Below are 24,070 nucleotides of genomic sequence, written 5' to 3'. Positions count from 1 at the left end.
AAACAGCAATGTGTAACGACCAGATAATCTGTTTTAGTGATGTTGGTTGAGGGATAACTATTAACCATGACACCAAGGAGAACTGCTCTACACTTCTTCGTAGAAGATCCCATAGCACTATTTCGTCCACCTGAGAGGGCTGACGGGGCCTCGGTTTAACATCTCTTCTGAAGGAGGTACCTCCGACAGTGCAGCACTCCCTCAGTACTGCACTGGAATGCCAACCTAAATTACGTGCTTAAGTCTCTGAAGTGGGGGATGAACCCATGATCTTCTGATTCAGAGGTGAGAGTGCTACCACCGAGCCACGGTTGATATGAATTGAAAAAAAATGAAAGGATAACATAACCACTGGATAAGGAAACTGGATAATTACTTGAAAGGAAAAAAATTGCAGGGTTATGGAGATAGGGTGGGGGAGTGGGACTGGCTAGATTGCTCTTGCAAAGAGCCAGCACAGACACGATGGGCCGAATGGCCTCCTTCCGTGCTGTAATCTTTCTATAATTCTATGAACCAATAGCAATGCATTTTAAACAGTTGTGTTAATTTGAGAACAATAGAAATATAAATGAATTCAAAATCTTTGCTAACGGAGAGTTCTTTGACGATTTGATGGTTGGTTATTGTGAAAAACGTATTACCTTGAGGAAATCACTGACTTCAGTCTCGCCACTGTCCTTTACATCTCATACCACATATAGTGTTTCATGGTTAATCTCAAATGTCGACTAGTTTCACCCAGCTAACCACCACAGCACGTGAACAGTTCTCGACGTTCGCCAGGGAAAATAGAAATGTTTCATTTGTTTTCTAGCTTCCAAAGAACTCAACTTAACACTTGCACTTTTATGGAACCTCCACACCAATTATTCATTTTAAATTGTTCTATATGGAGGATCACTGGCAAAAATTGGCACAGTCCCAGAAAACCACTGCAAATATTAGCAAGTTCCTGGACAGCCACTGCAAATGGTCACAACTGTAAATATTGAAAATTTCAGAGACCTCCCGTAAATATTGCAAACTTCAGAGTCCCCCTGTAAATATTAACATACACCAGAGACCCCCTGTAAATATTGACATACTCCAGAGACCCTATGTAAATATTGACATACTCCAGAGACCCCATGTAAATACTGACATACTCCAGAGATCCCATGTAAATATTGACATACTCCAGAGACCCCATGTAAATACTGACATACTCCAGAGACCCCCCGTAAATATTGACATACTCCAGAGACCCCCTGTAAATATAGACATACTCCAGAAACCCCCTGTAAATACTGACATACTCCAGAGACCCCCTGTAAATACTGACATACTCCAGAGACCCCCTGTAAATACTGACATACTCCAGAGACCCCATGTAAATACTGACATACTCCAGAGACCCTCTGTAAATACTGACAAACTCCAGAGACCCCATGTAAATACTGACATACTCCAGAGACCCCCTGTAAATACTGACATACTCCAGAGACCCCCTGTAAATATAGACATACTCCAGAGACCCCCTGTAAATACTGACATACTCCAGAGACCCCCTGTAAATATTGACATACTCCAGAGACCCCATGTAAATATTGACATATTCCAGAGACCCTATGGAAATATTGACATACTCCAGAGACCCCCTGTAAATATTGACATACTCCAGCGACCCCATGTAAATTATGACATGCTCCAGACACCCAATGTAAATATTGACATACTCCAGAGACCCTCTGTAAATATTGACATACTCCAGAGACCCCATGTAAATATTGACATACTCCAGAGACCCCATGTAAATATTGACATACTCCAGAGACCCTCTGTAAATATTGACATACTCTAGAGACCCCATGTAAATATTAGAAAACTCCCCAGGATACCCTACAAATAATGGCACATTCCCAGTGGTTCCCTGCAAATATTGGCACAATCCCTGGGACACCCTGAAAATATTGGCACAAACACAGGGATTCCCTGCAAATAGTAACACTTTTTTGAAGACCCCCTGCAATTAGTGCCAACTGGAGGACCCTCCGCAGATACTGACCTACTGTCAAAGACCTGTGTAAATATTGACATACTCCCCGAGACCCCTGCAAATATTGACACAATCCTCAGGACCCCTGCAAATATTGACACACTCCCCGGGACCCGTGCAAATATTGGTACAATCCCCGAGACCCCTGCAAATATTGACACAATCCCTGAGACCCCTGCAAATATTGACTCAATCCCTGAGACCCCTGCAAATATTGACACAATCCCTGAGACCCCTGCAAATATTGACAATCCCCGGGACCCTGCGAATATTGACACACTCCCTGGGACCTGTGCAAATATTGGTACAATCCCCGAGACCCCTGCAAATATTGACAATCCCCGGGACCCTGCGAATATTGACACACTCCCTGAGACCCCTGCAAATATTGGTACAATCCCCGAGACCCTGCGAATATTGACACATTCCCTGGGACCTGTGCAAATATTGGTACAATCCCCGAGACCCCTGCAAATATTGACAATCCCCGGGACCCCTGCAAATATTGACAATCCCTGGGACCCCTGCACTAACCTCAGTGTCAAGATATGTAAGAAATCAGTGTTATCCTTACAAAAAGCATTTTTTATTACGTCTACGCCAGCAGAAATACCGCGCTAGTACGCCAACAAACAGGAAAATACAAAACTCTGATGTTAAACAGACAGAAATTTAAACATCTTGAGACCTCCTGGGATCCCCGTGATGGACTGTCAATCTCAGTTTGAAAATCTATCTTTTACAGAAATCAGTGAATCAATTCCCATTGATTTTTTTTAAACACGCAGCTAAACAGATCTGTTCCAAATGCAAATACAAAGGGGAGGAAATTATTGCTGCATTGTGCTGAGCCTTGGTCAGACCCCAGCTGGAGTATTGCATTCAGTTCTGGGCGCCGCACCTCAGGAAGGATATACTGGCCTTGGAGAAGGTGCAGCACTGATTCACCAGAATGATGAATGGCTAAATAATGAGGATAAGTTGCGTAAACTTGTATTCCCTTGAGTATAGAAGATTGAGGGCTGATCTGATCGAGGTGCTTAAAATGTTAAAAGGATTCGATAGGGCAGATACAGAGAAACTATTTTCTCTGGACTGATGTGCAGGTAAAACTACTGCATTGCATGTACGGGGAGGTGGGGGGGGAAGGGGTCTTGTCTCAGTCAGGCCGGCACCAGCCATGTTTGTTGGCTGCTATGTTCATCCACCAATGGTTGAAATGACCTGGTTTACAGTGCAGGATATTTTCACCATAACACACCAATAAAACTCCAACTGTACTGACAGATTGACGTTCGCTTGCTGAAGGCACTCAGCAGAACTGCGTCATTCATTTTGATTTAAAAGCAAGACCTATTTTGATACACAACAACTTGCATTTATCTAGCGCCTTTAACGTAGTAAAACGCTCCAAGGTACTTCACAGAAGCGTTATCAGACACAGTTAGACACCGAGCCACATACAGAGATATTAGGACAGGTGACCGAAAACTTGGTCAAAGAGGTACGGTAGCATAGTGGTTATGTTACTAGGACTAAAATCCAGAGTCATGAGTTCAAATCCCGCCACGGCAGCTGGCGAATTTAAATTCAATTAATTAATTAAATTCAATCAATCAAATAAAAATCTGGAATTAAAATACTAGTATCAGTAATGATGGCCATGAAACTACCGGATTGTCGTAAAAACCCATCTGGTTCTTACCCAGTCTGGCCTATATGTGACTCCAGACCCACAGCAATGTGGTTGATTCTTAATTGCCCTCTGAAATGGCCGAGCAAGCCACTCAGTTGTAAAATCTCGCTACGAAAAGTCATAATAAGAATAAAACCGGACGGACCACCCGGCATCGGACCACTCGGCACCGGACACGACAACGGCAAAACACCAAGCCCAGTCGACCCTGCAAGGTCCTCCTTACTAACATCTGGGGACTTGTGCCAAAATTGGGAGAGCTGTCCCACAGACTAGTCAAGCAACAGCCTGACATAGCCATACTTACAGAATCATATCTTTCAGCCAACGTCCCAGACTCTTCCATCACCTTCCCTGGGTATGTCCTGTCCCACCGGCAGGACAGACCCACCAGAGGTGGCGGTACAGTGATATACAGTCAGGAGGGAGTGGCCCTGGGAGTCCTCAACATTGACTCTGGACCCCATGAAATCTCATGGCATCAGGTCAAACATGGGCAAGGAAACCTCCTGCTGATTACCACCGACCGTCCTCCCTCAGCTGATGAATCATGTTGAGCACCACTTGGAGGAAGCACTGAGGGTAGCAAGGGCACAGAATGTACTCTGGGTGGGGGACTTCAATGTCCATCACCAAGAGTGGCTCGGTAGCACCACTACTGACCGAGCTGGCCGAGTCCTGAAGGACATAGCTGCTCGACTGGGCCTGTGGCAGGTGGTGAGCGAACCCACACGAGGGAAAAACTTACTTGACCTTGTCCTCACCAATCTCCCTGTCGCAAATGCATCTGTCCATGACAGTATTGGTAGGAGTGACCACCGCACAGTCCTCGTGGAGATGAAGTCCCGTCTTCGCACTAGAGGACACCATCCAACGTGTTGTGTGGCACTACCACCGTGCTAAATGGGATAGATTCAGAACGGATCTAGCAGCTCAAAATTGGGCATCCATGAGGCGCTGTGGGCCATCAGCAGCAGCAGCAGAATTGTATTCCAGCACAATCTGTAACCTCATGGCCCGGCATATTCCTCACTCTACCATTACCAACAAGCCAGGAGATCAGCCCTGGTTCAATGAGGAGTACAGAAGAGCATGCCAGGAGCAGCACCAGGTGTACCTAAAAATGAGGTACCAACCTGGTGAAGCGACAACTCAGGACTACATGCATGCTAAACAGCGGAAGCAACATGCTGTAGACAGAGCTAAGCGATTCCACAACCAACGGATCAGATCAAAGCTCTGCAGTCCTGCCACATCCAGTCGTGAATGGTGGTGGACAATTAAACAACTAACGGGAGGAGGAGGCTCTGCAAACATCCCCATTCTCAATGATGGCGGAGTCCAGCACGTGAGTGCAAAAGACAAGGCTGAAGCGTTTGCAACCATCTTCAGCCAGAAGTGCCGAGTGGATGATCCATCTCAGCCTCCTCCCGATATCCCCACCATCACGGAAGCCAGTCTTCGGCCAATTCGATTCACTCCACGTGATATCAAGAAACGGCTGAGTGCACTGGATACAGCAAAGGCTATGGGCCCCGACAACATCCCAGCTGTAGTGCTGAAGACTTGTGCTCCAGAACTAGCTGCGCCTCTAGCCAAGCTGTTCCAGTACAGCTACAACACTGGCATCCACCCGACAATGTGGAAAATTGCCCAGGTATGTCCTGTCCACAAAAAGCAGGACAAATCCAATCCGGCCAATTTACTGCCCCATCAGTCTACTCTCAATCATCAGCAAAGTGATGGAAGGTGTCGTCGACAGTGCTATCAAGCGGCACTTACTCACCAATAACCTGCTCACCGATGCTCAGTTTGGGTTCCGCCAGGACCACTCGGCTCCAGACCTCATTACAGCGTTGGTCCAAACATGGACAAAAGAGCTGAATTCCAGAGGTGAGGTGAGAGTGACTGCCCTTGACATCAAGGCAGCATTTGACCGAGTGTGGCACCAAGGAGCCCTAGTAAAATTGAAGTCCATGGGAATCAGGGGGAAAACTCTCCAGTGGCTGGAGTCATACCTAGCACAAAGGAAGATGGTAGTGGTTGTTGGAGGCCAATCATCTCAGCCGCAGGGCATTGCTGCAGGAGTTCCTCAGGGCAGTGTCCTAGGCCCAACCATCTTCAGCTGCTTCATCAATGACCTTCCCTCCATCATAAGGTCAGAAATGGGGATGTTCGCTGATGACTGCACAGTGTTCAGTTCCATTCGCAACCCCTCAGATACTGAAGCAGTCCGAGCCCGCTTGCAGCAAGACCTGGACAACATCCAGGCTTGGGCTGATAAGTGGCAAGTAACATTCGCGCCAGATAAGTGCCAGGCAATGACCATCTCCAACAAGAGAAAGTCTAACCACCTCCCCTTGACATTCAACGGCATTACCATCGCCGAATCCCCCACCATCAACATCCTGGGGGTCACCATTGACCAGAAACTGAACTGGACCAGCCATATAAATACTGTGGCTACGAGAGCAGGTTAGAGGCTGGGTGTTCTGCGGCGAGTGACTCACCTCCTGACTCCCCAAAGCCTTTCCACCATCTCCAAGGCACAAGTCAGGAGTGTGATGGAATACTCTCCACTTGCCTGGATGAGTGCAGCTCCAACAACACTCAAGAAGCTCGACACCATCCAAAATAAAGCAGCCCGCTTGATTGGCACCCCATCCATCACCCTAAACATTCACTCCCTTCACCACCGGCGCACAGTGGCTGCAGTGTGCACCATCCACAGGATGCACTGCAGCAACTCGCCAAGGCTTCTTCGACAGCATCTCCCAAACCCGCGACCTCTACCACCTAGAAGGACAAGAGCAGCAGGCACATGGGAACAACACCACCTGCACGTTCCCCACCAAGTCACACACCATCCCGACTTGGAAATATATCGCCGTTCCTTCATTGTCGCTCGGTCAAAATCCTGGAACTCCCTTCCTAACAGCACTGTGGGAGAACCGTCACCACACGGACTGCAGCGGTTCAAGAAGGCGGCTCACCACCACCTTCTCGAGGGCAATTAGGGATGGGCAATAAATGCTGGCCTCGCCAGCGACGCCCACATCCCGTGAACGAATAAAAAAAAAAAGTTTTTAAGGAGCAACTTAAAGGAGAAGAGAGAGATGGCGAGGCAGAGAGGTGGAGGGAGAAAAATTCTAGAGTTTAGGGCCTAGGCAGCTGAAGGCATTGCCGTCAATGGTGGAGTGAAGGAAATCGGGGATGCACAAGAGGCCAGAAGTGGAGGAGCGCAGAGATCTCGGAGGGTTGTAGGGCTAGAGGAGGTCCCAGAGATAGGGAGGGGCGAGGCCATGGAGGGGTTTGAATACAAGGATGAAAATTTTAAAATTGAGGCATTGCTGGACTGGAAGCCAATGTAGGCCAGCAAGCTCCATGGGTTAAATTTTCAGAGACTCTGCTCCCGGTTCAGGGTCCATTCCAAGGGGGGATTGATCAGAGCATCTGGCGGACAGTTCAGTGAGCCCAGTTCCCGGATCCGCGCTCCCATCCAGTGAGACTCTGTGGTAGCAGCAGAGTCTCAGAAAACGTGTGCTCCTTAGCTTTAAATGAAATTGTACTCTGTGTCACTCCTGCCTCTAAAATCTTTTTCCTAATGTTTTGGTGGCACCGACAGCAGAAACTGCCAGCGTTTCAACAGACTCTGAGCTTCTTTCAGTCAGTTCATACACATATGGCAATAGCACTATAACACTTATAACTAAAGAATCTTGTATGTGTAGCATGCGAAGCGGTTGCTGTATCAGGTACCTGCTGACCGAGGGCTGGTGACGCAGAGGGCTGGTTGCACTAAACCACAGCACAGAATGCAGACTTACTCAAGAGCAGATGTGAACATGAGCATAAATGACACTCTTTGCAACTCGATTGCCTGATTAAACATCAAAAGATGTACAAGCAGCTCAAAATTTGCTCGTTCATGCACTTTTTTGTGGAGTGCCAGAAATGTTAAACCGGGGCCTACATCCAAGGTGCTAACAAAGATTGTTATTGTTTGATTTATGGCAGGAGAGCTGTTTGTTTACCCAACCTAGGTGATATTTCTCAGTCGTGAGAAGGCTGCAACAGTGAAAGCCCCACCAGCCTGCAAGCAATTGAGTGCAGTAGTAATTGAGCAACTGACAGTGAATCACCCCACACCCAGTCGTTGTTAGACCTGTACAGACAAACTCTTTGATGATTACGAGCCATGTGCCAATTCTCCTCAAGTAGTGCTCGTCTTTCAGAAGGTGACAGGAGCAATTCTAACCCAAAGTATTCTGGGCAAAAATATCTGAAGACAAGGGCACTTTCTTAAGGAATGCACATTTCTATTGCAAATGGGTGGAATGGCTTTTTTTTGCACCGATGCACTGCCCCAATGACAGTTGTCAACACTGAACAAAGGCTGAGTATGACACTTTCATTCATGAGTCATGCACCTGAGGTATCATCTCACACCAAAACAAGTGTGGTTAAAAAAAGTGATAAACTATGTTTTCTACATGAACCACAGGACACAGCTGACTAGCAGTATTCTATTCTTCTCTCTTATCCTCTTTTTCCTCACCTTCCTTTCTCTTGCCTGTATTTCTCTTTACACAGCCCTCCTCTCTGTGTAGGGATGCCAACCCTTCCGAATTGTCCAGGAATTAAAGATTAATCTCCAGGACACTGCTGCAAGCAACCCGGGAGAAAAAACATAGGGGCATTAAAAATGTTTTTTTTTTCATTTTCTTTGAACACTTTTGGTTATTAGTTGTACAAATATCAGGGATGGGGAAAAAAGGCTGGTTGACCAACAGTGAAGAATCATTGAATTGGGTAACAAAGAGTGCGCTCGCTTTCCAATTGGTGCAGGAAGGTGGTGCACCGTGAGGGTGGACGTGTCCAGCGACCAATGGTGTGAGTGTGGGGGCGGGGCGGTTGGAGGCGGGAGGTCATGTGATGAAACCTCCTGGAATACGTCCAACCAGAGTTGGCAACCCTATCCCTGTGGGATTTGTAGATATCTTCTCATGCAACGATGAACACAAGTCTCTCCCAGCATCCTTAGCACAAGATGCGGTGCTAGTAAGATCTAGCACAAAGTTAAAACACGAGACATTACACATGAGGAGTTCCTGACCACTGGGTCATCATGAGGCGATGCAAAGTACAAGGAAAGAAAGCACACAAGCAGGTGAATCACCCCAGAATTGCTCTTTCACATCTTCAAAGAATCAGTTCCAGATAAAAGGGCCACACACACCTGACTGAAAGGATGAGTCCGTGTTAAACTATAAAATGAACTGAAAGTCCAAATGTCCCACAAATGCATTCGGTATGAAAAAGATCTCTCCCCTCAGTCAGACTACCAGAATTTATGTACAACTCTCATAAGCTATGTCAATGATTCCTCTGTTTGCTCCAATCTTTTCAGAAAGTATTTTTGTTCCTACAATTCGTGCTAATAATGGAGAACAAACTTGGAGAAGTTACTGACCTGGATTTGCCAATCACAATGCCATCAGCAATCCATTAAAATGATTGGTTAACGCTCACCACGGTGTCCAACAAAGAAAAGGAAGTAAACTAGTAGATTCAGTCATTAAGTGAACTAGCTGATTTGATCAGTACGTTACGCTGCTTTTACCTTGTGCTAAGATCTGCCTGAGTGGAACTTGTGCCAGTCCCAGTAAGTTCCTCAAAATTGGTTCCATCTGCAATGAACTTGGATTGATGTAGAGCTATCGTTTCTCCTGTAGTATTTATCACGGAGAGTTCAGTGAAAATGTTCATGTTACTAAACAGTGTGAGGCCATGCCCCCTGTACTGTTTGAAGCAGTGTGAGGTCGTACCCCCCGTACTGTATGGCACAGTATGGGGCTGTACCCCCCGTACTGTATGGCACAGCGTGAGGCCGTACCCCCTGTACTGTATGGCACAGTGTGAGGCCGTACCCCCTGTACTATATGGCACAGTGTGAGGCCGTACCCCCCCGTACTGTATGGCACAGTGTGAGGCCGTACCCCCTGTACTGTATGGCACAGCGTGAGACCGTACCCCCTGTACTATATGGCACAGTGTGAGGCCGTACCCCCTGTACTGTATGGCACAGTGTGAGACCGTACCCCCTGTACTATATGGCACAGTGTGAGGCCGTACCCCCTGTACTGTATGGCACAGCGTGAGGCCGTACCCCCTGTACTATATGGCACAGTGTGAGGCCGTACCCCCTGTACTGTATGGCACAGTGTGAGACCGTACCCCCTGTACTGTATGGCACAGCGTGAGGCCGTTGTACATCTACAGGCCTTGCCTTTCTCTGCTCTCTATTTCCAGAGCTCCTTGTCTTTTCCTTGTCCTTCACTTCTGTGCTAACTCTATGGGAATATACGTTGCTTTCATGATCTCCCTTTATTTATGATTTTCCCCTTCTCACATTTTTGGCCTCTCCTCTTCTCTGACCCTCCGTGCGTGGGCGCCCCTCACTGTCACTGAGCTGTGTACCTAATGCCAGGGATATCCAGCAGTCTCCACCCTCCCTCCCCCACCAGCAGGATGTCCGTGAGAATTGTTAACTTTAGTTCGGCCAGATTGGGAGGAAGAGAACAAACTGCTTTCTCTATTCACAGTTGTGCTGAAGTGAGGGGAAGGGGGGAAATGCAGCAAACTATTTATAACGTGAGACTGCTTGTTCACATTTCATTGGAGTTCCAGTTCCCTTCTATAAATCGCATGCTACTGCTCCAGCTTGTGATCGGCTCTGAGACGGTTCTGCTTCATCCTCAGTTTTAACCACTATGGTCGCAGTTTCTGAGCCTTTTCAACTCGATATGATGATCTTATTTGAGGTTTTCTTTAAACCAGTGTCAGCCGACATTGAAGGTCAGCACTCGGTGGTCACAGAGCCTGATGATCGATCTGCTGTTGACCATCAGTGTGCAATGTGCTATAATAACCCTGCAGCAAGCCTGCTTGGCCTTGGGTACATCCAGAGCACGCTTCAACTTTCACATTTCAAAGAATTCTGAGCAAGTGCAGTCTTCAAGATTTCATCGCAGTCTTCCATAAACTCGTTCATTCTCATTATCCAGTTCCCTAAAGAAGCCCACATCCATCCCTTCCCCCTCCAGCCCGTCTCTTCTTTCGTGAAGGAAATACTTGCATTTATATAGAGCTTTGCACGACCTCAGGACGTCCCAAACCGCTTTACAGCCGATGAAGTATTTTTGAAGTGTAGTCACTGTTATAATGTAGGAAATGCGACGGCCAATTTGCACACAGCAAGGTCCCACAAACAGCAATGAAATAATGACCAGAAAATCTGTTTTAGTGATTTTGGTTGAGAGATAAATATTGGCCAGGACACCGGGGAGAACTCCCCTGCTCTTAAATCAAATACTGCTTTGGGATCCTTTACATCCATGTGAGAGGGCACGGGGCCTCAGTTTAACATCTCATCTGAAAGTCGGCACCTCTCTCTCTCGAGAGAGAGAGCAGCATTCCCTCAGCACTGCACTGGAGTGTCAGCCTGGATTTTGTGCTTAAGTCTCGGGAGTGGGACTATGAACCCAGGCCCTTCTGACTCAGAGGAGAGAGTGCTAACACTGAGCTAAGGTAGGGATTGATTGGGCTGAGCCACCCGGTATAAAGTGGGCCAGCACTAGTGATTGGCGCCGATGGGAGACAAGTGATTCGGACAGTATTGGCGCCTGAGCCGGAGAAGGCATAACAGTATTCGTGGAGATTTCCAACGTCTGTAGTAAAGGTTTTCTAACTCAAAACTGCTGCGGAGGATGGAAGATCAGAAGTTGCAGTATGCTGAAGACAAGCCACAAGATCTTTCGTATTACCAGGTCTTCCATTTCTTTTGGATTTGACAGCAGTCTCACACCTGCCACCAGCAGCAGGGCTGCAATCTCATGATTTCAGTTTTCTCTTGATGGAAGTCTGAATTAAATTAACATTATGGAGGCAGGGCTATCCCAGCATCCATAGCAGTAGTGAAAGTGCTTTATGAAAAGCCCTGGCCCTTTAAAGCTTCAACTACCACTGAGATTGCTGGGAAAGCAGCCATAGTGTTTCTTTATTGGACAGTGACAGAAAGCATAACCAAACCGCAATCTTGGCTGCAGGAGTGAAATAGGAAAAGAGCAAAATAGAAAAGGAACATTAACAAAGACCGAAAAAAGAGAGAAAATACAGAGAAAGGCAGAGAAAATACAGAGAGAGAGAGGGAATAGAGAGAGATACAGAAATAGAAAATAGTGCCAAAGAAAATGCAGAGAATAAATAGAAAGAGGGCGGGCGAGATAGACAGACAGACGCAGAAACAGGCAGATAGGCACAGAGACAGATGGATAGACACAGAGACAGACAAATAGACACAGAGGCAGACGTGGAAAATACAGTCAGAGAAATGCCTAGGCACATTCTTTTCAAATTCTTCTCTCTGCTGTTTTAGCAGGGCCATCAACCTGTTGAAATTAAATGTGCTGAGACTGCCCTCAAAATACCATAAGAGAGGAATTTCAGGTGACTGGGTTATGCAGTTCTGTGCTACAGTATAATTGTGCTGTAATATGCTTTTCCACCAAAACAAAAATCCCCTTTCTATTTTTCCCCTTGAGGGCCCCACGTGATGAAATTTATGACACGTGGTCACTCCTTCACTTTTTAACATCTTTATTTCTGTTGCAATTCTGCTTCAGACCAGAACAGCACAAATTCTGCCTTAATAAAAATTCAACCAAGTAGGAACCAAAACCAGGCAGACTCCCTGGTACCTCATGCATAATTGAACCAAAGTTTATATTGTTCCAGATTAGTCGGCCAAAGTTCTTACCACAACCTCCGCCTCAGTATTTCTATATAAAAGCCTTGAAAAAGGGGATTTTCGTTCGATAAAAAGAGAACTAGCAGACTCCAATCTATTTTTGTTTCTCAATCTGAGCATTTATCCACAAATTCAATGTTATAATATCATGCATGTGGCGAAAACAAAGTAAATGATTTCCACTTATAGAGACAGCTATATGCTGCTTGGTAGAAAGTACTCAGAGGAGCAGAAATTAGCTCGGGCCCCGTTTCCAGATCCAGAGACGGCGCTGGGCGAGCAGTACACGCCCAAACAGAGGGGCCTGTAAACTGTCCCGAAATTGGGCCTCGGGCTTCATCTACACCTTTGGGGTAAGCTGCTGGTACATGCTGAGTATCCACAGGCAGCTCGCCACACGAGGAGACTGAATTTCGGGTCAAGTTAAGTTCTGAAGGAGGGGGGGTTGGATTGGGCATCAGAGTGGGGGGGGAGGATTTACCAGTACTGCGGACTCGGGGGGAGCACTCCACAGAAAATGTAATTTTAAAAAAGTAAATTAAACTCACCTCCAGCTGGCAGCCTGAGCGGAACAAACCCGACACCTGCCTCGCTCCTCGGGAACACATTTTATACAGGGGTCCTTCAACAAGCGTTAATCCCCTTAAATATTGGAATGAGAGGCCTAATAAAAGGTCCACACAAATTTAGCAGTTGGACATACCCCTGCGCAGATTGGCGCTGGTCAGCCCACTGCTAAACTGGTATACTTTGCGCCCGTTTTATGCCCGGAAAATGGGTACAACGCATACCAATTTCTACCCCAGATTGCTTTATCGTCAGAAAGTACAAGCTCGCTGCTACTGACTGAAATAATTAGGTGAAATATACCAGTCAGCACAGGAGGGTTGTTCAGTTGGATTTCGTTAAAAATAAGTTTTTACTGGTGGAAAGTGTCTTAATGTGAAAAGTGGAAAAACAAATTGCTTTAATACACAGCCCTCCTGGATTTCCATGTTATTTGAGCCAGTGACGAGTGGGGGTGGTATCATTATCGGGTGATAATACTGTAGCTATTCTCTTCTCAGCGATCAGTGGGTGCAAACATTCACTTTGCAAGTTGTTTCGCTGAATTGCTGGAAAAACATAACCGTAACTGATGGCAACCAGATGATGGAAAAGTTTCACAGAGATAAGTACAGTTGAAGGGGTTCATCGAGTTCATCTGTAGAAACTCATGCTTGCCCCCATCGCAGTACCTAAATGCCTCTCGAACGAGTTTTTGCCTCCACTGTTACCCGGAGACAATTCCGGCTATTAATCACGCTGTGTGACGTACTTCCTGACATTTACCAGCTTGTGCCTTTGTTCCCTTACCTGCAATCTTGGTGTAGCTTGAAATAGTGTCTCAGGATTAACCTTTTCTTATATTGTATATACCTCTATAAGGGCCCTCTCATTCCCTTCCTCTCAAGGCTGAAAAATGCAATTTTTTAGGAACACAGGAACATGAGTAGGCCATTCAGCCCCTTGAGGCTCCTCCACCATTCAATTAGATCATGGCTGATAAGCACCTCAACTCCATTTACCCGTCTTTGCTCCATATCCCTTGATACCCTTATCTAACAAAAATCTATCTATCTTAGTCTTTATAGCTCCAATTGACTCCCAGCATCCGCAACCTTTTGGGGGAGAGAGTTCCAGATTTCTAATACCCTTTGTGTGAAAAAGTGCTTCCTGATTTTGCTCCTGAATGGCCTAGCTCTATTGTTAAGATTATGCCCCCTTGTTCTTGATTTTCGCAACCGGGGAAAATAGTTTCTCCATATCTCCCATATCAAATCCTTTCAATATTTTAAACACATCGATCAGATCATCTCTCAATCTTCTAAACTCAAGAGAACAGAAGCCAAGTTTATGCAACTTGTTCTCATAATTTAATCCCTGGTATCATTCTAGTGAATTGCGCTGCACCCCCTCTAAGTCCAGTATATCCTTCCTGAGGTGTGATGCCCAAAACTGAATGCAGTTTCTTCATAACTTCGCCGTCTGATCAGTCTTGTTAGTTTTCTCTACACCACCTTCAGGGCTTGGATGGTTCACTTGGGCCTTCATGGCTGAAACTGAACGCAGTACTCGAGATGCGGGCTGACAAGAGCATGATGTCCTCAGATTAAGCTCTACTGTTTGGTAATATCCTCAGCATCCTGCTTGCTTTGCTAATTGCTGCTCCGCAATGAGTCAACATGGTTTGCTATCACTCCCAGATCTCTTTCAACCTCTGCACTACCTAGTTAAATACCATTTATTAAGTATACCACCAGTTTTTTCCTTCCAATTTGTGAGGCCTTGCAATTATCTTCATTGAACTTCTTCTGCCATAGTTCTGCTCACTTGCAAATAATGTCTGGGTCCTTCTGTAATTCCTTGGGTTGCTTTATCAGACCCTGCTGCTCCCCTAGTTTAGTATCGTCACCAACTTATATTGTGTCTCTGAATCCAGATGATTCCCGTAGATCAGTGGCTCTAGCACGCATTCTTGGGACACTCCAATCAGCTCATCTTCCCAGCCCAACATCACTCCTCTAGTTAGTACCCGTTGATGTCTCTTTTTCAGCCAATTTCCTATCTATTCCAAACATTTCCGAAGATACTCAATTGTCCTGTTCATTAACTCATCCACTATTCATTACAGTATGCGTTGTGTTAACCACATCAAATTGACATTTATTGAGCACAGTAAGAATAAAATGCCAATTCGATAAAATACCATATAATAGACTTGTTAGCAAAATTAAAGCCCATGGGATTCAAGGGACAGTGATAGCATGGATACAAAATTGGCTAAGGGATGGAAAGCAGAGAGTTGTGGTGAATGGTTGTTTTTCAGACTGGAGGAAAGTCTACAGTGGTGTTCCCCAGGGGTCGGGATTAGGACCACTGCTCTTGTTGATATATATTAATGACCTGGACTTGGGTATAGAGGGTATAATTTCAACGTTTGCAGATGATACGAAACCTGGAAATGTAGAAAACAACATGGAGGATAGTAACAGACTTCAGGAGGACATAGACAGACTGGTGAAATTGGCATACAAATGCCAGATGAAATTTAATGCAGAGAAGTGTGAAGTGATACATTTTGGTAGGAAGAATGAGGAGAGGCAATATAAACTAAATGGTACAATTTTAAAGGGAGTGCAGGAACAGAGAGACCTGGGGGTGTATGTACACAAATCTTTGAAGGCGGCAGGGCAAGTTGAGAAGGCCATTAATAAAGCACGTGGGATCCTTGGTATTATAAATAGAGGCATAGAGTACAAAAGCAAGGAAGTGGTGCTAAACCTTTATAAAACACTGGTTACGTCTCAGCTTGAGTATTGTGTTCAATTCTGGGCACCACACTTTAGGGAGGATGTCAAGGCCTTAGAGAGGGTGCAGAAGAGATTTACTGGAATGGTACCAAGGATGTGGGACTTCCGTTATGTGGAGAGACTGGAGAAGCTAGTGTTGTTCTCCTTGGAGCAGAGAAGGTTAAGAAGAGATTTGATAGAGATGTTCAAAATCATGAACGGTTTTGATAGAGTAAATAAAGGAAAACTGTTTCCAGTGGCAGAAGGGTCAGAAACCAGAGGACGCAGATTTATGGTAATTGGCAAAAGAACGAGAGGCAACATGAGGTATCATTTTTTTACACAGCGAGTTGTAATGATCTGGAATGCACTTCCTGAAAGGGTGGTGGAAACAGATTCAATAGTAACTTTCAAAAGGGAATTGGATAAATAATTGAAGGGAAAAAAGTTACAGGGTTAAGGGGAAAGAGCAGGGTAGTGGGACTAATTGGATAGCTCTTTCAAAGAGCCGACACAGGCATGGTAGGCTGAATGGCCTCCTTCTGTGCTGTACCATACTATGATGCTATGACTATGACACTATAATGCAAGCTTGGTCTCTGTCAATGGGAGGTCCTAGAGATTTTTTTTAGGGCTAAAGTGTTACGCTGCTCCAAATGTAATATCATCTGCAGACATGGGTGGGGAGGGGGATGGTGGACGTTAATTTATAACTGTCACAGTCCAAATAGAAGCTTAGCAACTGGAACACAGCTCTAATACTCTCATTGCATGGCAGGAAGGCCCGTAATTCATTGCGCAGTCTTTAATGAGCCTTGTGTATACATTTTGCGCAGGCTCTGAAAACTAGCTCCACACTGGTGGGCTGAGGGCATCGGACACACATTAGTGGAGTGCCCCCATTGCATTGCTGGCCTGGAGGTCAACTTCCATATGTACACAAAATGTACCTCAGTACCTTCACCCTTCGTTCCATTACTACCCCCACACTGTCTAACATCGAGTGCTGGGCAAGCCAGAATATTTTCCAGCTCGACATTTACTCAACAAATCTGAAGCCATCCTGTTCAGCTTCCACCAGAAACATCACGCCCAAGGCATCTACTCCATCTCCGTCTCTGGCTGCGCACTCAGGCTGAATCCGCAGATGCACCATCCCTATTTGTAGTTTAACCGTGTGTTGAGTTTCAAACCCCGCAACTGGTCCATTTACTTCCACTCGCAGAATGACACATGCCTATGCCCCTACCTTAACCCCTACGCCACAAGCACCTTCATCCACCTCTTCATCACTTCAGAGTTCAATTGCTTGCTGCATGCCTCACCTCTCCTCTACACAAACTCCAACCAATCCTGAGATCTATGGCCTATATCCTATTCTCACAAAATCCCACACAGCCATCACCAGCCTCCATGTCTCCCAGCACATCAGCTTGAAATCCTTGCCTGCATCTTCACATCTCTCCACGGCTCGGTTCCACCCTCCCTCTGCAATCTTTTCTCACACCACATCCCATCTCACACCTTCTTTTGACTGATTCATTATGTGCTCTCCAGCCCCGCTATCCCCACCCTGGGTCAGCCTTCAGCCTCTGTATCCTGCCTTCTGGAATTCTTTTCCTAAATCTCTTTGCCTTGCTACGTCTTTCTCCCTCACCATTAAAAACCTTTCACCTGGCCCAAACTTCCCACCTACTTCCTGCTTGACATTCACTGTTCCTCTCATGACAGGGGCCTTTTATAAATATAAATGCGATGGTTTGGGCACGTCTCAAGAATTGAAACAACTAGAATACCTTTCATGGCCCAGCGTACAGAGGTACATGGAACAGGAAGCCGAGGAGGACCAAGGAAACATGGATAGACAATGTCAAGAGTTGACTTGTCACAGAAAGGGATTCAGATGACTGAAGCAGCCAGGCTAGTTCAGAACGGACAAGAGTAAATGTTAATTGTATGATTTATATCAATTAGTGTTAATTGTATTCAGGTGGTGGTTATCAATGGGGACTGTCTTATATCCTTTTTATAGGAGAGCTTATCTAAGGTGCGGTGCATGTGTGTAAGGGGAATCTCTGTGAATAAAGGCTTGGAAACAACTAAAGACCAGGCCCTAGTATTCTATCCTTCACCCCATGGCTATCCAATTATAACAGTGGAGTGAATTCATTCAGCCCCATCATCGCTGCTGAGCTAAAGGACAGGAATTTAGTAGTAGTATATTAGTATATAAATGTAAGCTGTTATTTTTGTGCTGCTGTTTACCAGAGAAAAAAAATTACCTTCCAAACTTTTTCTTTTTTCTTTCAGCCCCTTGTGCAGTTGGTAAGAGACTTCACTCAAAGTGACGCTAGGGGATGATGTCAGTCAATGCATCTGACCTGTGTCCAAATGAACACTGGGATGACGAGCTCTTCCTGTACGCGGTTGTCTATGGAATAATCGTCATTCCTGGCTTCTTCGGCAATAGTGTGGCCTTATGGGTTTTAGCTGGGAACATCAAAAGGGAGAAGAAGGCGGTGATATTCATGATAAACCTGGCCTTTGCTGACCTGGCACACATGCTGTCTTTGCCCCTGAGGATCTTTTACTACATAACTCATAGCTGGCCGTTTGGAAAATTCATGTGCTTGTTCTGTTTCTACCTAAAGTTTGTCAACATGTATGCAAGCATCTTGTTTTTGGTGTGCATCAGCGTCCAGCGCTGTGTGTTCCTTATCTACCCCTTCAGATACAGGAGCTGGAGACGCAGGTACGACGTAGCCCTGAGTGTTATCGGATGGGTGGTCGTCACCATCATGTGCCTGCCATTCCCCATCATGCGGAACACAGGCTCGTTCAACAGCTCGCTCTGTTTTGCAGACCTCCCCATGAAGCAAGTCAATCTGGGATCTTCCATATTTATGCTCACAGCGGCAGAGCTCCTGGGCTTTTTGGGGCCCATCATCATCATCATCACCTGTACCTGGAAAACTGTGCAATCTTTACAGGAGAAGCGCAACGACAGAGGCGGAACGAGGGCTTTAAACCTGCTCCTGATGTGTGCGACGGTGTTCCTGGTTTGCTTCGCCCCTTATCATATACTCTTCCTTCTGAACCAGCTGAGAGTGCTAAACTTCATTACGGACTGCTCCATGCGGAAGAATATCCTGATCCTGCACTCAGTGACACTGTGCGTGGCCAGCATAAATGCCTGCTTGGATCCGATCATATACTATTTTGTCACCTCCGAGTTCAGAGAGCAGCTGTCACGGACAGGAAGCTTCCTTGTGCGGAGTCGCCAATTGAGCAGGGAAAGCACCTCAAGTCGGTGATCTCCACCAGGTTCAGACGCTTCAGAGGAACGTCTCAGGGTTTGTGCTTTCCACTGCTCTGTCTCGCAGCAGCACGCCAGTGTGCATTATAGGCATTATTGGGCCAGAAATTGCTGAAAATGGCGCATATCGCAGAACCAATGTTTAATGCGTCATTATTTTGCCAGCAATATCCGGTCCATTCCTTGCAAGCTACCAGAAACAGCAGAGAAAATGATTGCAGCAACCAGCATAAGTTGCAAGTAGTGCTTGAACGGTTAATTAAAGAAAGGTTTCTTACTTTTCTTAAATTGTATGTTTTATGTATTCTCTCCCTGCTATAACCCAACTAAGCAAAGACTCAGAATGCTTTCTCGACAACATTTACCCATAAGGACGAACTTTTGCGTTGTTAGCTTTCATTCAAACGTTTGGACACTGGTGGACGATGATCGTCCTCAAATATTAACATCCCCAAATGGGATTAGTTACACTTTTCTCAACAATATATTACAGCTCACAACCCACAGAAAGGTCGGTAAGCAATGAGTCACTCATTCTGGTTGAAAATTTGCAGAACAAACAGGCAATAGTAAGCCATTCTATGTGCAGTAGCCCAAGCAGACAATAGTCATGGATTCCACTCCGAGGGCTGCCTGCTGTTCTTCTGACCGCGGCTGGGATGACTTGTAGAATCATAGAATCATACAGCACAGAAGGAGGCCATTCGGCCTATCGTGCCTGTGTCGGCTCTTTGAAAGAGCTATCCAATTAGTCCCACACCCCTGCACTTTCCCTATAGCCCTGCAAATTTTTCCTTTTTAAGTGTATATCCAACTCCTTTTGAAAGTTACTATTGAATCTGCTTCCACTGCCCTCTCAGCCAGTGCATTCCAGATCATAACAAGTTGCTGCATAAAAAAAGTCTTAAGTCTGTTCATAATCTAGAGGGAGCATTTCCCAAGAGGTGAGCATTTTACTTGGGGGAGAGGTGAGGGAATTGCGCAGGGAAGAAGGGGAGCGCAAAAGTGACATTGGGTTTCAGGCTCATCTCCTGTTGGTCTCTCAAAGCAGCAGGAGCAATGGCTGGATTGCTGGTGGAAAAAGTGGATGGAGTTACATGGAAATAAGAAACTTTTCATTATTCATGTTTAACAACAGCATTCGGTTTTAACAGTGGGAATCAATACTTTGCTATTCCAATATTAGAAGTTGTTAGTATGCAGCTTTTAAGCAAACCTTTGTGAAAACTTGCTAGTGGGAATGACGTCTGTAAATGGTTCAGTAGCATTTGGATACAACCCAGCAGAGGTACAACCACTATGAATAATTATGTGTGGGGGGGGATGGGGGAGTGGGGGGACACCATTACAGCAAATCCAGGATTTGGAATAGGGAAAAAAAGGGAACATAATTCATTCCAGGAGAAAACTGGGCTGATGGTACCCTTCATATAGCACTATTTTGAAGAAGAGCTGGGGAGTTCTCCCCAGTGTCCTGGCCAATATTTGTTCCTCAACCAACATCACTACAACAGGTAATCTGGTCATTATAACATTGCTGTTTGTGGGAGCTTGCTGTGCGCAAATTGGCTGCCACGTTTCATACATTACAACAGTGACTACACTTCATAAAGTGTAACTACCTTCCTTTCTTTCATCTTGCAGCATAGAAGGAGACCATTCAGCCCAAAGTGCCTTTGCTGGCTCTTTGAAAGAGCTATCCGATTAGTCCCACATCCCTACTCTTCCTCCATAGCCCTGCAAATTTTTCTTTTTTAATTATTTATCCAATTCCCTTTTGAAAATTATTATTGAATCTGCTTCCACCGCCCTTTCAGGCAGTGCATTCCAGATTATAAGAGTAAAAAATTCTCCTCATCTCCCCCCTGGTTTTTCTGCTCTTCTGTGGTTACCATCCCACCTACCAGTAGAAACAATTCCTCCAGAGTGTAACCAGTGCCACTGATTTACATTGAATGGTACAAGTCAAATTCCACGTTGGATTCTGAGACTTTAGCTGTGTTTTGGGGGTCACATTCTGTAATTCCATCCTTTTATAATTTGGTCCATTGGTTTGTGGCCACTGAACAATTCAAATTCTGTTTTCAATCATATGGGATTCCCAGATTTTTGAGCCACAACTCAGCAATCCTGAATATAATTACAACTATAAAAGAAAAAGACTTGCATTTATATAGGCCTTTCCCAACTTCAGGACATCCAAAGCTCTTTACAGCCAATGAAGTATTTTTGAAGTGTAGTCACTGTTGTAGGAAATGCAGCAGCCAATTTCCACACAGCAAGGTCCCACAAACAGCAATGTGATAATGGCCAGTTAATCTGTTTTAGTAATGTTGGTTGAGGGATAAATATTGACCAGGACACTGGGGAGAACTCCCCTGCTCTTCTTTGAATAGTGCCATGTGATCTTTTACACACACTTGAAAGGGCAGACGGGGCCTCGAGTTGATGTCTCATCCGAAAGACAGCATCTCTAATAGTGCAGCATTCCCTCAGTATTGCGCTGAAGTGTTAGCCTAGATTTTGTGCTCAAATCTCTGGAGTGGAGCTTGAACGCACAACTTTCTGACTTAGAGGCGAGAGTGCTACCAAATGAGTCACAACTGACACCAACTATAAAATTTGGCGGCATGATTTTCTTGCTGTGGATACTCGGCTTATGAAGAGTTCATAAAATACTAACATGGAGATGTGGTTGCTCAGTTCACTGAGACCATTTTACATAAGCTAATAGTTTAAATGCTAATTCTGTAGATTGGTACAAAAAGTAGTTGACGAGTAACTGTTCAGTGGGAATGTCTGTCTGTATCACTGCTTTATGAAAGCTGTCTGCTGTAATAAACGCTGATTGTATTTGACATGCACAAAAGATGCTCATTCATTTGTCACTGTTAAGCTGCTGAAATATAGGAGAAAAAAGAAATTCATATGAGCCATGTTATCATCTGAACGCTTAACACATTCATATGAAATTCTCTTCACATTATTTTAACAGAGGTCTCAGACTGTTTATTTAAATGACTCCATTAAAATAGCAGAGAGAGGCATTTGATGCAAACACATTAACATTTGTATGACACATCACTAAGAATAAAAGTTTTGGTTTTGTGTTTTACCATTTTACACATTCATTCTAAAATGTCATGTTTTGTAAAGATAGTGAACATACAATTCTACTTCAGTCGAAAGGTTAAAAAACAAAGAAAATAAGCAAAAATTAATTGTTTCTGTTCTTTTTTCCTTTCCCCAGCAATGCTGTATCATGAACACTGTATTAATTATATTTGGTAACGGATTGGCATTATTTAGCTCTTTATTATGTATGGAACATCACTGTAGTGCATCTCTGTACAGAAATATGCAGCATATCATTTGTGGACATAGAATTGGAGAATCTTACAGCACAGAAGGAGGCCATTCGGCCCATCATGCCCTGTGCTGGCTCTCTGAAAAAGCTTTCCAATTAGTCGTGCTCCCCTGCTGTTTCCCCATAGCCCTGCAAATGTGTCCTTTTTAAGTATTTATCCAATTTCCTTTTTGAAAGTTACTATTGAATCTGCTTCCACCACCCTTTCAGGCAGTGCATTCCAGATCATAACAACTCGCTGAGTAAAAAAAATTCTCCTCGTCTCCCCCCTGGCTTTTTTGCCAAATATCTTAAACCTGTGTCCTCTGGTTACCAACCCTCCTGCCAGTGGAAACAGTTTTTTCCTTATTTACTCTATCAAAACCCCTCATCATTTTGTACGCCTTTATTAAATCTGCCCTTAACCTTCTTTGCTCTTAACTGAATTATGTGTTATGATTTTTGATATTTAATTTATAATTATGGATTATGACACCACTTCATAGCCTGCTCCCATAATCTTAACTGTGATGTATCAATACACACTGTGTGAGATTCACCAACAGAATCAGAGAATGCCATGGCCTGTACAGTCACCGTGAGTGTTAAATGTGAATGAATATGAAAACAACAACTCAATCTTGGTGTTTCATAAGAAAGACGGAAAGTTGGTGACTGCACTGAAGCGCCATTGACTAAACCTTTTACATTTCACACCTGGGGTACAGACCGTGCGTGGGAACACTCCTACTTGCAGATTAGATTTAGATCTGAAGAGTCCACTGTGGTCTGGTGCTGAGCTATGAATTGTAAAGTGTTTGGTGCCACTCTGGTGCCAGAGACTGAAAACTTGATGGCATATCAAGACGGCCCACCTACAGACCTAGGTAGACCAATACTAGCCATTCAGCATCCATACATTTCCCTCTCTCAAATTAAACCATCAATGTAAATAGGCGCAAGTCACTAAACCGCAGTTAAAATAAAAACAAGTCAGTGCTCTACTTTGCAGCATTCAGTCCTAGTAGCCAGGCACCCACCTTGAGATGTTAAAATGCTTGTTGCGTCAGAAAATAGATTTGCACAGAGCTGAACCCACACACCCACACTCTGACCTTTAAGAAAGGCCAACTGAAGCGAATCTGAATCTTAGTTACAAAATGCAATTAATGCACTAAACATGTTTGTTGGGTAAAGACTGGATAAGAGAGGGTGGTGAGGGGAGAGCTGGGAGAGGAAGTCAAAGTGAAGGCTTTGATAAGAAATCAGGTCAGATGGGGAAGATTCCCAAGGGACAGAGCCACATGGGAGAGGGCTGATTGGAGTAACAGGAGCCTCAGTTTGCACAAACCCTAGTTTGAAGTTAAGTGGGCTTCACTGGGTTAGTGTCAGGTGACCTCAAGTATAGCTAGCTTTCATGTGTCACAAAGTCAACTCTCAGTTCCAATGACTGGCGTGTCATTGTTCCTGGACTACCAGAGAGCATGGGTGTGTCTGGAACTGTGCTACTGGGGAAGCTAACGCAAATTAACC

General features: G+C 45.0%; 1 protein-coding gene across 1 annotated transcript in view; it reads left to right on the top strand.

Annotated features, from left to right (window-relative positions):
- LOC137332875 (probable G-protein coupled receptor 174) overlaps window positions 1-22,060 on the top strand; it is a 48,242-nt gene extending 26,182 nt beyond the window's left edge. The window contains exon 2 of the mRNA XM_067996855.1: window positions 18,186-22,060. Coding sequence (XP_067852956.1) covers window positions 18,233-19,189 — 957 coding nt within the window. The 5' untranslated portion in view covers window positions 18,186-18,232 and the 3' untranslated portion in view covers window positions 19,190-22,060. The remainder of the gene's footprint in view (window positions 1-18,185) is intronic.
- The last annotated feature ends 2,010 nt before the right edge of the window (window positions 22,061-24,070 follow it).

This window comes from Heptranchias perlo, chromosome 15 (genome assembly GCF_035084215.1).
Source record: "Heptranchias perlo isolate sHepPer1 chromosome 15, sHepPer1.hap1, whole genome shotgun sequence".
Taxonomy (NCBI): Eukaryota; Metazoa; Chordata; class Chondrichthyes; order Hexanchiformes; family Hexanchidae; genus Heptranchias; species Heptranchias perlo.
The sequence above is the reverse complement of the archived record's forward strand: the minus strand, read 5'-3'. Positions and strand labels throughout refer to the sequence as shown.